The following is a 14,153-nucleotide window of genomic DNA, read 5'->3' as shown; positions in this document are numbered from 1 at the left end:
TCTCTAGTATCTTTGGGTGAATATACACTCGATTGTTGATTGTGAACTTGTGAATTGTGATGTTGTTTGTGAGGCAATGTTCGTTTATGTTTTATTTGCGAAATACTTTGTTACAGTCTACATGCTACACTAGGCCTAAGTAGTTGCAGATACACTCTGTATTAGTTTCATAGCTATTTACAGTGTACATTTTCAAAGAAATGTAACTGTATTTTCAAAGAAATGGTTAAGACTACATGGATGCATGTGTTATGAATTGTGATGCTGTTCTTTTGCTGCTGTGTTGTGAACTTTTGCTGCTGTGTTGTGAACTTTTGCTGCTGTGTTGTTGTGAACTTGTGATGTTGTTCTGCTGTGTTGTGATGTTGTTCTGATGCATTGTGCATTCTGCATTCTGCTCTATTAATTTGGTTTTATTTATGTCCTAGGCCAATGGCAACCAATGTGGGTGGTGCTCCTGACCAGCCTCAGTCTGAACATGAGACTGACCAAGTCTCAGAAAATCAGAATAAAGAACAGGGAGCAAAAAGGAAGAGGATGAAAGAGCGCTCTGAAGTTTGGGAGCACTTTATTAAAGAATATTTGGCTTCTGGAAGGCAGGAAATTTGCAAGTATTGTGGAATGAGTTACAAGTGTGGGGCAAAGAAAAACGGCACCAGTGTGTTATGGGCTCATATTTCGCGATGTCGTAAGTATCCCTTAAACACCCCTAAAGATTCAAAACAAAGTTTGCTTTCATTCAAAAGGGCTAAAGTACCAAGTGGTAGTACTAGTGGGTTGACATACCACAAATTTGATGCTGGTAGTATTAGAAAAGCTTTGTCATTTATGGTGATTGTTGATGAACTTCCATTTAAGTTTGTAGAAGGTATAGGTTTTAGACACTTTTGTGGTGTAATGGAACCTAGATTTAATGTTCCTTCTCGCATTACAGTAGCCAAAGATTGTTTTGAAACATATTTAACTGAAAAACGAAAGTTGAAAAATGTGTTAAAGAGGTGTAATTCAAGAGTTTCTTTAACCACTGATACATGGACCTCAATACAACAAATCAATTACATGTGCCTCACTGTCCACTTCATTAATAATGATTGGAAATTACACAAAAGAATTCTGAATTTTTGTCCTATTTCTAGTCATAAGGGTGATGATATTGGCAAAGAAATTGAAAAGTGTTTGCTTGATTGGGGGGGTTGAAAATATCATGTGCATAACTGCTGACAATGCTAGCTCAAATGATACTGCAATTGGGTATTTGAGAAGGAAAATAAATGGATGGAAAACTGGGGTTCTTAAGGGTCGTTTCATTCACATGCGTTGTGTTGCGCACATTGTCAATTTGGTTGTTTCTGATGGTTTGAAAATTGTTAATGATTCGGTTCAACGTGTTAGGCATGCTGTTAGGTTTATCAACCAATCTCCTGCTAGGTTGCAAAGGTTTAAAAAATGTGTCTTAGATGAAAAAATCAACACAACAAAGGGATTGTGCCTTGATGTGCCTACTAGGTGGAACTCCACCTATTTGATGTTGAATGCTGCTATTGAACTTGAGGATGCTTTTGAGAGGTATTCTGAGGAAGACCCCCACTATGTAGTTGATTTGAATGAGAGGGATGGTAAGGGTAGCCCTGATTCTGATGATTGTAAAATAATGTGAGAAGATTTTCTGAATTTCTACAAGCCTTTTATGATCTGACCTTGCATGTCTCTGGCTCTTTATATGTCACTTCCAATTTGTTTTTTCATGAATTGGTGAGTGTTGCTGTACTTTTGAAAGATTTGGTTTCAAGTGATGATCCGGATATGTGTCTTATGGCTTGTAGAATGAAAGAAAAATATGAAAAGTATTGGGGTGATCCAGAAAAAATAAACCTCTTGATTTTTATTGACGTTGTCCTTGATCCTCGTTATAATCTTGATTATGTTCAGTGGATGATAACTGAAATTTATGATCCTATTGTTGCATCAAAGTTGGTTGATAATGTGAAGGTAACTTTGAATGCTTTGTATGAGGAGTATCGTGTTTCTTCATCTAATGATGTGAATAGGGAGGAAGTGTCTTCAAGTAAGGATGACAAAACTCCATTGTCTCCCAAACATAAAAAGATTGAAGTCTTAAAGAGTAAGTATAAGAAACACAAGTGTGAGAAAGATGAAGATGCAAAAATAGAGTTGGACAAATATTTGGAGGAGGATACGGCAGATGATATAGGTGAATTTGATATTTTGAGCTGGTGGAAGTTCAATTGTTCAAGGTTTCCTACCATGGGGAGAATTGCCCGTGATGTTCTAGCTGTCCCTATTTCGACAGTAGCTTCTGAGAGTGCATTCAGCACTGGTGGCAGAGTTCTAGATCAGTTTAGGAGCTCATTAACTCCCCGAGTTGTAGAAGGTCTTGTTTGTGCTCAAAATTGGTTACGTGCTTCACCATTTCCAAGTATTGAAGAATGTTTAGAGGAAGTTGAGCTGCTTGAAGAAGGTAATATATAAGAATATCTAATCAAAATTTACATATTTTCATTTATGTATATATATATTAACTTGGTTATTTTTGTTATGAATTATGATAGATTTGAAGAATATGGCAATTAGTGATGCTGATATTGATGAAGTGCAAATAATAGACTGATGTGGGCTCTTTGCTAATTTGCTGTTGCTATGCTAACTTGCTGCTGCCTGCTGCCTTTCCTCTATGTTGCTGCCTGCCGACTTTCCCTCTATGCTGCTTGTTTCGGGGTTTTCTAATGTCCTGCGGGAGAGTTACAATTCCGAGACTGGAACCGGACGCCTGTACCTGCAAAATAACGGAGACTCCTGGGAGCTCCGCCTCCAACGGTCAAGTTAGTACCTGATTAAGGAGTAATTAATGCGGAAATTAAAGTGATTTGGTCTCTCTAGGTGAGAGTGTTTAATGTAGGTAATCTGCTTTGTTAGCGAGATCAGCCGGTTATTACTGTGTGTAATTAATGTGTTTTTCCGTAATGTTTCTGTTTTTTCTTCTTAATGAGGATTAAGGGAGGTATTTATAACCTTGGAAAACGTGCCCATCCTAGGTTTAGGTAAACCTAGGGCCGATTGGGCTTCCCTCGGAAGTTGGGCCTGGGTGGCCGGTTTCTCCATTAGGCATGGAGTATGCCACATGTCTTGACATAACAGGTCCAAGGTGGACGAATAAGCGTGTGCCACGTGGGAAGCCCTGACTGTTCCAACTGGGGGACACTTGGCAGGACCTGATTGGTACACGTGGCGCATTCCGATTGGTGGGAGCAAAATCCCCTAATCATTTGCCCCTCACAGGTGGCACGTGATTGGTCACATGTTACCTGTGACAGGTGTCGCACTGTAACAGGCGACGGCCTGCTACAGGTGTCAGTCGGCGAAAGGACGAGAGATTTTCCCGCCCAAATTTTGAATTCTGAAAGTGACCCTTCGCCTTCTCACTTCGCCTATATAAGGGAGAGTTGTCTTGAGTCATTTTCACACTTTGAGAACTTTTTGAGAACATTCGGACCCCTGAACTTGCTCTGAAATTTTGGACCTTTTCTGCCTACCGCCTGTTCTGACAAGCCGACTGCACAGGATTTTCAGAACTTCATCAACCGTCACTCGTTCAGGTAACTCAGTTCTCTTACTCTTAATTTTCTTTTTATTTTCTGAAATGGCACCACGGAAGCACACGACACGACCTAGGTTAGTGATCAGCCGGTCACCGGGGACGGCTGAATCTAGGACTAGGAGTGCCGCCTGCCCTTTTCCGGACCCATCTTTGCCCTTTATACAAAGTCCGACTGTATCTGTGTCTATGCAGAGCAGGATGGCCAGAACCAAAAAGACAGCTAGAATCTCAAATTCAGACGGCTCCTCCCACAGGGTGCCGCTTAGTGAAACATCTGACCAGGCGCCAGATGTGGAAGTGAAACAAGGCGGCCTGGATGCCGGCAATTCTGTGGGGGGAGTCATAGTGACCCCTTCCCATTTAATAGTTAACAAATCTGCTCCTTTTCAAAGAGAGGAGGCGGGCCCCTCCGGGAGAGGGGAGGAGTGGTCCTCTTCGGACTCGTCGAAGGACGATTCCGAGTCAAGCTCTTCTGGCCATGCTTCTTTGGGTACAGAAGAGAAAAACAGCCGCCTGCAAGAGGCGAGACTTTCTCACGCAGTTGAGAAGGGGGACAATTGGGCGGAACCATCCGCCTCTTACCGAGAGCTAAATACCCCCTACTACTGCACGGTACCTCGGGGCCGAATCACAGCCATGCAAGAGAAAGTGGAGAGCTTTATTGCAAACCACACCATGGGCCCCGATTTTCTAGTGTTTGTGCCGGATCCAGAAGACACAGTCGTCTGGCCGGCTGGTTCCAGTTATGATAGCGCCTGCTTTGGCTGCTACGAGGCGGCCATCAAGGCAGGGCTTCGCTTCCCATTACATCCGGCTGTTCAGCGGATTTTGGATGGGTATGAGTTGGGGTTATGGCAGTTAGCCCCAAACTCCTGGGTCAACGTACTCGGCTATGTGGCCGGGTGCGAGCTGCACGGGGTGGAGCCGAGCTTCGAGGCTTTCGCCCATATGATCTATCTCAGCCGGACCCCTAAGACAGGCTGTACCGGCTGGTATCAACTGACAAGCCACAGGGGCTACCTCATGACAAGAGGTAAAGCAAACAAGTGGAAGGACTGGCGGAGCACCTTCCTCATCATTGAGAGTTCAGACATTGAGCTGAACAAGCGCTTCAATAGGTGGAACAGGAATCCGCCCCTTCTTGCAGGCGACCATAGCATGCCGCCTGTTCCCCCCAAGGCTAAGAAAGAGATCCTTGATAAAGGACTCTTTAAAGTAGAGTCGAGGGTCGACTCTACTTCAGGGGTACGAGAGCAAGTACCCCTGCACTACGTCCCGAGCTTCAAGTGGCTCTATGACGAGTACTTTTTGGCCGCCTGCGGCCTCAGCAGTCGGTGCTCAAGAGGTAGTCGGCCTGTCGAATACTCTGTTGTTCCATACATTTGTTGTTTATCTTTTATTAACTTTGCTGTTTGTTTTTGCAGCTGACGCCATGAGCAAAATCACCGCCTCCAAGACTGCGGCGGCCATGTTGCGGGCCTCTATTATGCAACAAGCTTCAACCGACTCCCCCAAAAAGGGGGCACCCTTGGTGAGCTCCGAACCTTTCACCCTCTTTTTGGAGTGTTTATGCATATACTGACTTTTTTCTTCTGTTTTAGACGGGTGCTCCAAGAGCTTCATCTTCCCAACAGCCGAACCCCAAGGCCCGGAAGACGACTGTTGGGAGCTCTCCTGGTTCTGCCAGGAAACAGGTGGCGGCTGAGAAACAGCCGGCCACTTCTTCTAAAACTCCAACTGGGCCGCCTAGAGGTATGAAGTTGTCCTTGTAAATTTTAGACTTGCTCCCTTTTTTTACTAAGTCTAATCCGTTTGTTTATGCTTGATGCAGCCGGCCCCCAGGAGCCTGACTTGGTAGAGATGGCCAAGTCTATGATCAGGGCAGTTCCTCCAGCCGAAAGGGAGGCGGTCAGGGGTGTCGGCACCCTTGACCTTGACGGGATTGCAGGGGTCCCTGCTGAGGTATACTTAGCATATTTTTGAGTATTTGAATTTCTGGACGCCTGTTTTATTTTTTGTTTGGAAACTGACGCCTGTTTCTTTGTACTCAGGCCCTGCTCCGAGTTAACGGCCTTCGCAAGCCGCTTGATCGGAAGAACAAAGAGGTAAAGGCTGCAAAAGCTATGGTCGCCTCTTACTGTGATAAGGCAATGTTTCAAATTGCCCAAAATGAAGTTCTGACCATTGATATTCTTTATTATCAGGCGCAGGCTACCGCCGCTGTTCGGGCTCAGTTAGAGGCGGCCCAGAAGAAGAATGACGAGCTGGAGGCGACCATCACAAATCTCAAGGCCGAGCTGAAACCTCTTCGCCTGAAAATGTACTCTTACGAAGCCATGGAGAAATCCTTGGCCAGCGTAAAGGAACGCCTGGTGACCCAGGAGAAGAGTCTTACCCAAGAGCTCTCGGAAAAGGCCGAGCAAGAGAAGAAAGAGCTGGTCCAGGAGATGATGGAAGACTCCGCTCAAATCCAGCACATGACCTGGGGCCGCCTCTTCCCCAGTGCCGACTTTGCCTCTTGGGAGAGAACGTACCGCCAGTGTTCGGATACATATAATCAAGAGATCCTGGCGGCTGCTGAAGAAGAGGCGTTGGAGGAAGCGTTGTAGGAGGAGGAGCCGGTAGTGGCGCTTGTGCCGCTTGGGGGTAAGGCATCAAAAAAGGATGCAGCTGAAGCCGAGTCCAGCAAGAAGAGTGCTGACCAGGCGGCAGCTGCTAATACTGAACTGCCCCCTTCTTAAGCTTTATGTATTCTTTCCACGGCCTGCGTGCCGTTTGCTTTGTATTTACCCGGCCAGGGGGCCGGGGCTTTGAATATTTTGCTGGTCTTTAATGACCGGCTTATTTTTAATGAATTTTTGTTTTGCCTCAAATTTGTCTAAGTATTGAATATTCCAATATCCAATTGTTCACTAGACCGACTGTTTTACATGGCCGATAGTTGCAGACAGGTACGGAAAGTTAGTCACGCCGCCTATGCCCCTGGACGACTGGTTGTCTGTTTCCAGGATAGACGATCAGTCGGCCATTTATCCAATCAGTATTCGAACTATTTTAAAGACTGGATCCTTTTTAGGCAGGCGGTCCTGTCTTTTGTAAATTTAACCAAGTAGGAAAGTGGTCTGACCAAGTAAACATGAGTGTTACCTAGTCGCCAAGGAACTGAGTAGTTGAGATAACAAGCGGCGGGTACCGGTTGTTTCCCTTTATTCAATATTTGTTGGCTTTTAACTCGTAATTTGTTAACTTAGCAGGAGTAGTGGTTGAGAGCCCCTGTTTGATAAAAACAAGCGGACGACTCATACCTTTTAGGCTCCATACTAAGTTTGAGGGAGTGACTATAAGTTAACATAGGAGTTACATAGTCTCCGTCACACTAGATTGAGTAGTAGAGATTCCAGGCGGCGGAGGCCGGCTGATCCCCTTGATTCGCCAATGTTTGTTGGCTATTAACTCAATAGGTTACCTAGTAGGAATAGGGGTTTGAGTGTCCCTGTTTGCCAAAAAACAGGCGGTCTACTCAAACCTTTTAGGTTCCATACCAAATTTGAGGGAGTGACTATGAGTTAACATTGGAGTTACTCAATCGCCGTCACTCTTGCTTGAGAAGTAGAGGTACCAGGCGGCGGAGGACGGCTAGACCCCTTAATTCGCCAATGTTTGTTGGCTATTAACTCAAGAGGTACCCCCTGCATTTATCCCAAGTAATACAGGCGGTCATCTGACTCAGATGTCAACTGCTACCACTGGTTTGGTTAGTGATAGAGTTATCCTTGTCTCAAAAACGGCTACGTGGTTGCCCTTGGGGACAGTCGTATAGGTGCCGTGTAATTAGTTTATAGAACAATGTTCCACCCAAAAGGGAGCTGCTCTCTGCGACGAATTTCATCCGGAGGGATGCCGCCGGACGCCTGCTATGATGTTGGGACAGGTCGTAGTAGTTTTGTAAATTTGATCAGTTGGCTTGGCGCCTTGTCTGATCATTCGTCCTGTGGCCTTGGTAAGTTCTTGGTGAACGTAGGTGCTAAGTAAAAGGAGGGTAGCCGCCTTTTAGGCACAGGGTCGACCAGGCCCCAATCTTTTTAGCTAAGTATTAGGGGGGTGGCTATGTGTTTGGAACCAGTCGGTCATCTTCTTATGGAGAGTAGCCGACTATATGTCCAGACGACATGCCCCTAAATAGAGTAAAATACTCAATGGAGAGTAGCCGACTGTAAAAGTTCAGACGGCATGCCCCTCTAAAAATAGAGTAAAACTCAATGGAGAGTAGCCGACTGTAAAGGTACAGACGGCATGCCCCTCTTTAAGTGAGTAAAAATTAAACATGGAGAGTAGCCGACTATTTGTTAGTAGGCGTGCCCCTCTTAGTACGAAATTGAATAGTAAGTGCAAACTTTTATTAAGTAGCTCTTGACTATTTACATCATTCAAAAGAAATATTTCTTAAGATTATCTACATTCCAAGTTCGAGGCAACGGTTGTCCGTCTGGTGTTTCCAGACGGTAGGTACCGTCCCTGACTTCCTCATAGATTCGGTAGGGTCCTTCCCAGTTGGGAGTTAGTTTTCCAGACTCATTAGCCCTACCAACTACTTCCATTTTTCTAAGTACAAAGTCCCCTACTTTGAGTGGACGCCTGTGTACTTTTTTGTTGAATGATCTAGTCATTCTCAGGCGATAGATCTCATGGCGCAAGACAGCATTGCCCCTCTTTTCAGGAAGTGAGTCTAATGCCAGGCGCATGGCTTCCCAGTTTGCCTCTTCGTCATATAGCATTACTCGAAGAGTAGGCTCGTAGTGTTCTATTGGAAGAACAGCTTCCGCACCGTAAGTTAGGAGGAATAGAGTTTCTCCAGTCGCCCCTTTTTCAGTCGTCCTAATGGCCCAGAGAACATGTGGTAGTTCATCCGCCCATAGGCCGCCTGCTCGTTCAATCTTTTTCTTGAGACCGTCTGAGATGATTTTATTAAAGGCTTCTACTTGGTCGTTTGCTTGTGGACGGCCGACAGATGCAAAGTAGTTTGCAATTCCTTGGTCACCCAACCAGCTTTTGAGAACAGGCGTCTCAAATTGGGGACCATTATCAAAAACCATAGACATGGGAACCCCAAACCGAGTGATGACATTTTTCCAAATGAATGAAATTACATCTTTCGTCTTGATTCCCTTTACAGCCTCCGCCTCTACCCATTTAGTGAAGTAGTCGACGGCAACAAGTATGTACCTCCTTCCGCCTGTAGCAGGCGTATATGGACCCAGAATGTCCATGCCCCACTTAGCAAACGGTAGTGGGCTGTGAATGGTAGTGAGGTCAGTAGCCGGACGGTGAATTAGTTTGCCAAACCTTTGGCACTTGTCACATTTTTTCACCATCTCCATTGCATCTGCTTCCAAAGTAGGCCAAAAGTAGCCCTGCCGCCTTGCCCTTTGAGCAAGCGTCCTACCACCTATATGAGAAGCACAGTAACCAGAGTGAAGATCGTCTAGTATCTCTCGTCCCTTTTCTGGAGTAACACACTTTAAGAAGGGTTGAAGGTACCCCTTTTTGTGAAGTTCTCCCTTTATCATTTCAAAACAGGTGGCTCGTTTTTTCAGTGCTGCCACCTGTTGAGTATCATCCGGCAGTGTACCGTTTGTCAGATATGCCCTAATTGAATCCATCCAGGTTGAGCTTCTGTCTAGGATTCCAATAGGGTTTTCCTCGATGCTTCTCTTCTCCATTACTTCCCAAAAAACAGTTCGAGGAGTATCAGAGGAGGCGGATGATGCTAATTTTGACAGTGCATCCGCCTGGTTGTTTTCTGATCTCGGCACTTGGATCAGATGGAAATCCTCAAGGGAGCCGACTGCTTGTCGGACCGCCTGTAAATACTTGATCATGGCCGGATGGGTTGCTTCGTATTCGCCATTGTACTGACTCACTATCAATTGTGAATCGGAACAGGCGTCTATTTTTCTTGCCCCTGCCGCCTTGCACATGCGGATCCCGGCTAGTAAAGCTTCATATTCTGCCTCATTGTTTGAAACCTGAAAACTGAAGCGTAGAGCATACTCGTACCTGTCGCCCTCTGGCGACTGACATATGACGCCTGCTCCACAACCATTTGAAGTAGAGCTTCCGTCCACATATACCTTCCATACTTAGTCTGGAACTTGAGAGTCAGGAGGACGAGTCATCTCTACAATAAAATCAGCAAAGGCTTGCCCCTTCACTGCTTTTCTAGGCTCGAATGTAACTTCGAGACTCTGTATTTCTATGGCCCATTTGATCATTCAGCCTGACGACTCCATGATGGTAAGTGGCCGCTTGATAGGTTGGTCTGTATACACGACGACTGCATGTGCCAAAAAGTAGGGCTTCAATTTTTTAACAGCCATGAAGAGTGCAAGACCAAATTTCTCCACTAGGGGATACCTCAACTCGGCATTTTTCAGTACGTGACTGACAAAGTAGACCGGGAGCTGACAGCCGTCTCTTTCAGCAAGGAGAACAGCGCTTAACGCATGATCAGAGACGGTCAGGTACATGTAGAGTACCTCTTTGGGCAAAGGGCTGACCAGCCTCGGCAAGGAATGCAAGTGAACTTTTAATTTCTGGAAGGCGGCCTCAGCATCCGGCCCCCATTCAAACCTTGCCTTTTTCTTAATTGCCTGGAAAAAGTATAGGCATTTGTCGCCTGATCGGCTTAGAAATCTTCCCAAGGCCGCCAGACAACCTGTTAACTTCTGAACCTCTCGGATGGTACGAGGCGACTGCATGTCAATGACCGCCTGCACCTTCTCAGGGTTCGCCTCTATTCCTCTCTGATTGATAAGGAATCCGAGAAATTTCCCAGACTCAACTCCAAATACACATTTCTTGGGATTGAGCATGACATGGTGCCGCCTGAGTGTGGCGAAAGTTTCTCGGAGGTCCGACAGATGATCTTTCTGAAGTTTAGTCTTGACAATCATATCATCAATGTATGCCTCGACGTTTCTCCCAATCTGATCAAAGAACACAGTGTTTATCATTCGTTGGAAGGTAGCCGGGGCATTCTTAAGACCAAACGGCATGACCGTGTAACAGTATAACCCCTGATCAGTGACGAAGGCCGTCTTCTCCTGATCTTTCTTCCATAAAGGAATTTGATGGAAATCAGAATAGGCGTCCATAAAACTCATCAAGGCATGGCCGGCTGTTGAGTCGACCAGGTTATCAATTTTAGGCAGAGGGTAACTGTCTTTGGGGCACGCCTTGTTTAAGTCTGTGTAGTCTACACACATTCGCCAGGTGCCATTCGGCTTTTTAACAAGCACCACATTTGCAACCCAGTCTGGGAAGTAACATTGCCGAATGAACCCTGCATCAAGTAATTTTTTAACTTCGGCGGCTGCCGCCTGACTTCTTTCTTCGCCATGGTTCCGCTTCTTTTGCCGTACTGGCTTCTTTTTTGGATCCACGGCCAGTTTATGTACCGCCAGATCAGGACTAATGCCTGGCATTTCATGGACTTCGAATGCAAAGATGTCCTTGTATTCTTTCAATAGTTTGTGAAAGTTGTCACCAAGGTTTCTCAGAGCAGTCGTCCCAACTTTGACTGTTCGGTCAGGACGTGAGTCGTCTAAGATCAGGTCCGCATGCTCACCAGCCGGCTGAGGGCGGAACTCATCCGGCCGCTCCTCTGCCAATGATTGCTATTTTCTTTCTTTTCTTGCAGCCCCTGTCTGGGATGTCTTTCTCTTTTTGCCGCCTGCTTCTTGAACAGGCGCACTCTCCTTGTCAAGGTCTGTTTTTTCGCCGCTTGACCCAGTAGCCATAACAGTGGGCTTGACATCCGAGAGATAGCACTCTCGGGCCATCCTCTGATCTCCCCTTAGGGAGCCGACTGTTCCATTATCCCTCTCAAAATTGAGCAACATAAGAGATGGGATTATAACAGCCTTGGAATTATTCAGGGTAGGTCGACCCAGAATCATGTTGTAGGCCGAGAGTTCCTCTACTACCAGGAACCGGACTACCATGTGTCGTCCTTCCCCTTTTTCGCCCAAGCGGATGGGTAAATCTACTCGTCCCAGTGGGTGGACGACTCCTCCTCCAAACCCTACTAAAGGGTGGGAGGCTGGATGTATGCAATCAGTCTGATATTTTAGTTTCAACAGACATTTGGTACTGATGAGATCTGAGGAGCTTCCGGTATCTATGAGGATTCGGCCAACTCTCTGGTTGGCCACTTTACATTCAATAACGAGAGGGTCGTCATGCGGCCCCCTTACCCCTCCTAGATCTTCTTCAGTGATGACAATCTCAGGAAATGAATATTTAGACGGCCGTTCTTGGTGAACGGAATTTACATCTAACCGCCTGATATTGTCTTTGTTGCCCCTAATAGTGGGGCCGCCTCCTGAGAAGCCGCCTGCAATGGTGTAGACGACTGCATCATCTGTATCAGAGCTGTCGGCCTGCTGATTCTTTTTGGCCGACTGCTTTTTTGAGGAAGTGTTCCCCGTAGATTTCTTGACATAAGTGTCAAGATCACCTTGCTCAGCCAGGCGGTCTAGGTACCGCATGAGACTGATGCAGTCATTGGTGTGATGACCAACATCATCATGATAAGCACAGAATTTATCTTGGTTCCGGTTGTTTGCAGAACCCTTCATGGGGACCGGCTTCTCAATTGAGATCCGTCCCTTGATTTCTTTTAGGATAAACTGGTTATCCTTGTTAAACGCATACTTTGGGGAGTATGGTTTGAATTCTTTTTTCTTTTTCTGGGCCGGCTGTTTAGAGGAATCAGCCGCCCAGACCTCTTTTCTTTTCTCATCTTTGTTAGACGACTGTTTCTGTCGTCCTTCTCTTTTGTCGAACCTTTTCCCGTCCGACTGTTTTATCGTACAAAGATCAGTCGCCTGTATATAGGCTTCTGCTTCAATCAAGGCCTCTTGAAGAGTCGCCACCCTTTTTCGAACCAAATCAAATTTGAAGGTAGACCCGTCTTTGAGACCTCTGAAAAAGTCAGTATAAGCTACCTCATCCGGTAACCCTTGAATCTGTATTCTCATCAGGTTAAACCGCCTGATGTAAGAACGAAGCCCCTCCTTCTCGCCCTGCTGAATTGTTCCCAAATCAAGGGTCGTTTTCTTCGCAGGGATGTTCATGGCGAAGTTGGAGGCAAATAAGTAAGCAAGCGTCCTGAAGCTATTTACACAACCAGTCGGCAGGTTGCCGAACCATTGCTGTGCGATTCCTTTGAGAGTCGCTGGGAAACACTTGCACCAAGTGGGATCATCCAACCCTTGAAGGTACATCAGGTTGGTGAATGCCATCAGATGGTCTTCTGGGTTAGTAGTGCCGTCATAGGCGCCTACTAGTACATTTTTCACTTTGGCCGGCTGAGCGGCTTCAGTAATTTCCTTGGAGAAGGCCGACGGCTGTTCACCAAGTCTAACCAACCGTAGCTGCCAGTCCATAGGTTGGACGTTTTTTGCTGCAGGTCCACCAAACGGAGGTGGCTGCAAAAAATACTGTTGTTGCGGCACAAATGGTAAGTTTGGTACCGCCTGGTCACTATGAAAGCCGGACTGACGGGAGGTGCCGCCTGACTGACTCTCATGGTACGACTGAGTATGCCTCATCGAGGCATTTCGCAAACTGTCTTGAAAGTTTGAAGTAGAGGCCGACTCTGACAATCGGTCACTCTTCTTCTGCTCTAGCAGTAGCCGAGCATCTGTGAATGTTTGCTTCGACCCGTCCGCCTGAATATGACGAACATGTTTCCTATTTCCTGTAGGATAACGGAATTTTGTGAAATCAAGGGCAGGTGGCTCCCGCTTCCTAGATTTAGGATGAGGAGTTGCCTCTCGCCCTTGAACTGGCTTCCTCTTCAGTGAAGTGGAGGGTTTCTTGGCCGACTGCTCCTTGACTGGAGCAGGCGGCTTCTTGTTGATCAACTCTTGAATCTCTCCCTTGAAGTCCCTCATGAAGGTCATGAGTTCGTTCCTTGTGATGGGAGCAGACCCATCAGTCGGCTGTTGCCGAACAGGCGGTGCGCCTGCTGGCTCGCTTCCTGTTTGAAGATGCTCCTGTTCCCTCCTTTCGGTATGACGGGTACGTCGGGCCCTTAGGGTCCCGTCTGAAGCTGTATGAGCTTCAACTTCAAATTCACTTTCGGTATCATGGTCCGACTGAACTTGAGGGTCGTCTAGGGGACGCCTCTCTTCAGGAGTCGGTACAGACTTGGATGCCATCTCAGAAGTACTCTCCCCACAGACGGCGCCAAATGTTTCGGGGTTTTCTAATGTCCTGCGGGAGAGTTACAATTCCGAGACTGGAACCGGACGCCTGTACCTGCAAAATAACGGAGACTCCTGGGAGCTCCGCCTCCAACGGTCAAGTTAGTACCTGATTAAGGAGTAATTAATGCGGAAATTAAAGTGATTTGGTCTCTCTAGGTGAGAGTGTTTAATGTAGGTAATCTGCTTTGTTAGCGAGATTAGCCGGTTATTACTGTGTGTAATTAATGTGTTTTTTCCGTAATGTTTCTGTTTTTTCTTCTTAA

At 46.3% G+C, this 14,153-nt stretch overlaps 1 protein-coding gene across 1 annotated transcript; it reads left to right on the top strand.

The window, feature by feature from the left end:
• The first annotated feature begins 432 nt into the window (after positions 1-432).
• Positions 433-1,657, top strand: LOC110722997. The gene is made up of 2 exons (XM_021902269.1): positions 433-868; positions 1,137-1,657. The coding sequence occupies exons 1-2, from the start codon at positions 433-435 to the stop codon at positions 1,655-1,657; spliced, it is 957 nt and encodes a 318-aa protein (XP_021757961.1).
• The last annotated feature ends 12,496 nt before the right edge of the window (positions 1,658-14,153 follow it).

Source organism: Chenopodium quinoa, unplaced genomic scaffold (genome assembly GCF_001683475.1).
Source record: "Chenopodium quinoa cultivar QQ74 unplaced genomic scaffold, ASM168347v1, whole genome shotgun sequence".
Lineage (NCBI taxonomy): Eukaryota > Viridiplantae > Streptophyta > Magnoliopsida > Caryophyllales > Amaranthaceae > Chenopodium > Chenopodium quinoa.
The sequence above is the reverse complement of the archived record's forward strand: the minus strand, read 5'-3'. Positions and strand labels throughout refer to the sequence as shown.

Bases quoted from the DNA above. Each gene is read 5' to 3' on its own strand.
- LOC110722997 (XM_021902269.1), top strand. From the start codon at position 433: ATGGCAACCAATGTGGGTGGTGCTCCTGACCAGCCTCAGTCTGAACAT. The intron at 869-1,136 runs GTATAGGTTTTA...TCCTATTTCTAG, and splicing joins TCCATTTAAGTTTGTAGAAG to TCATAAGGGTGATGATATTG.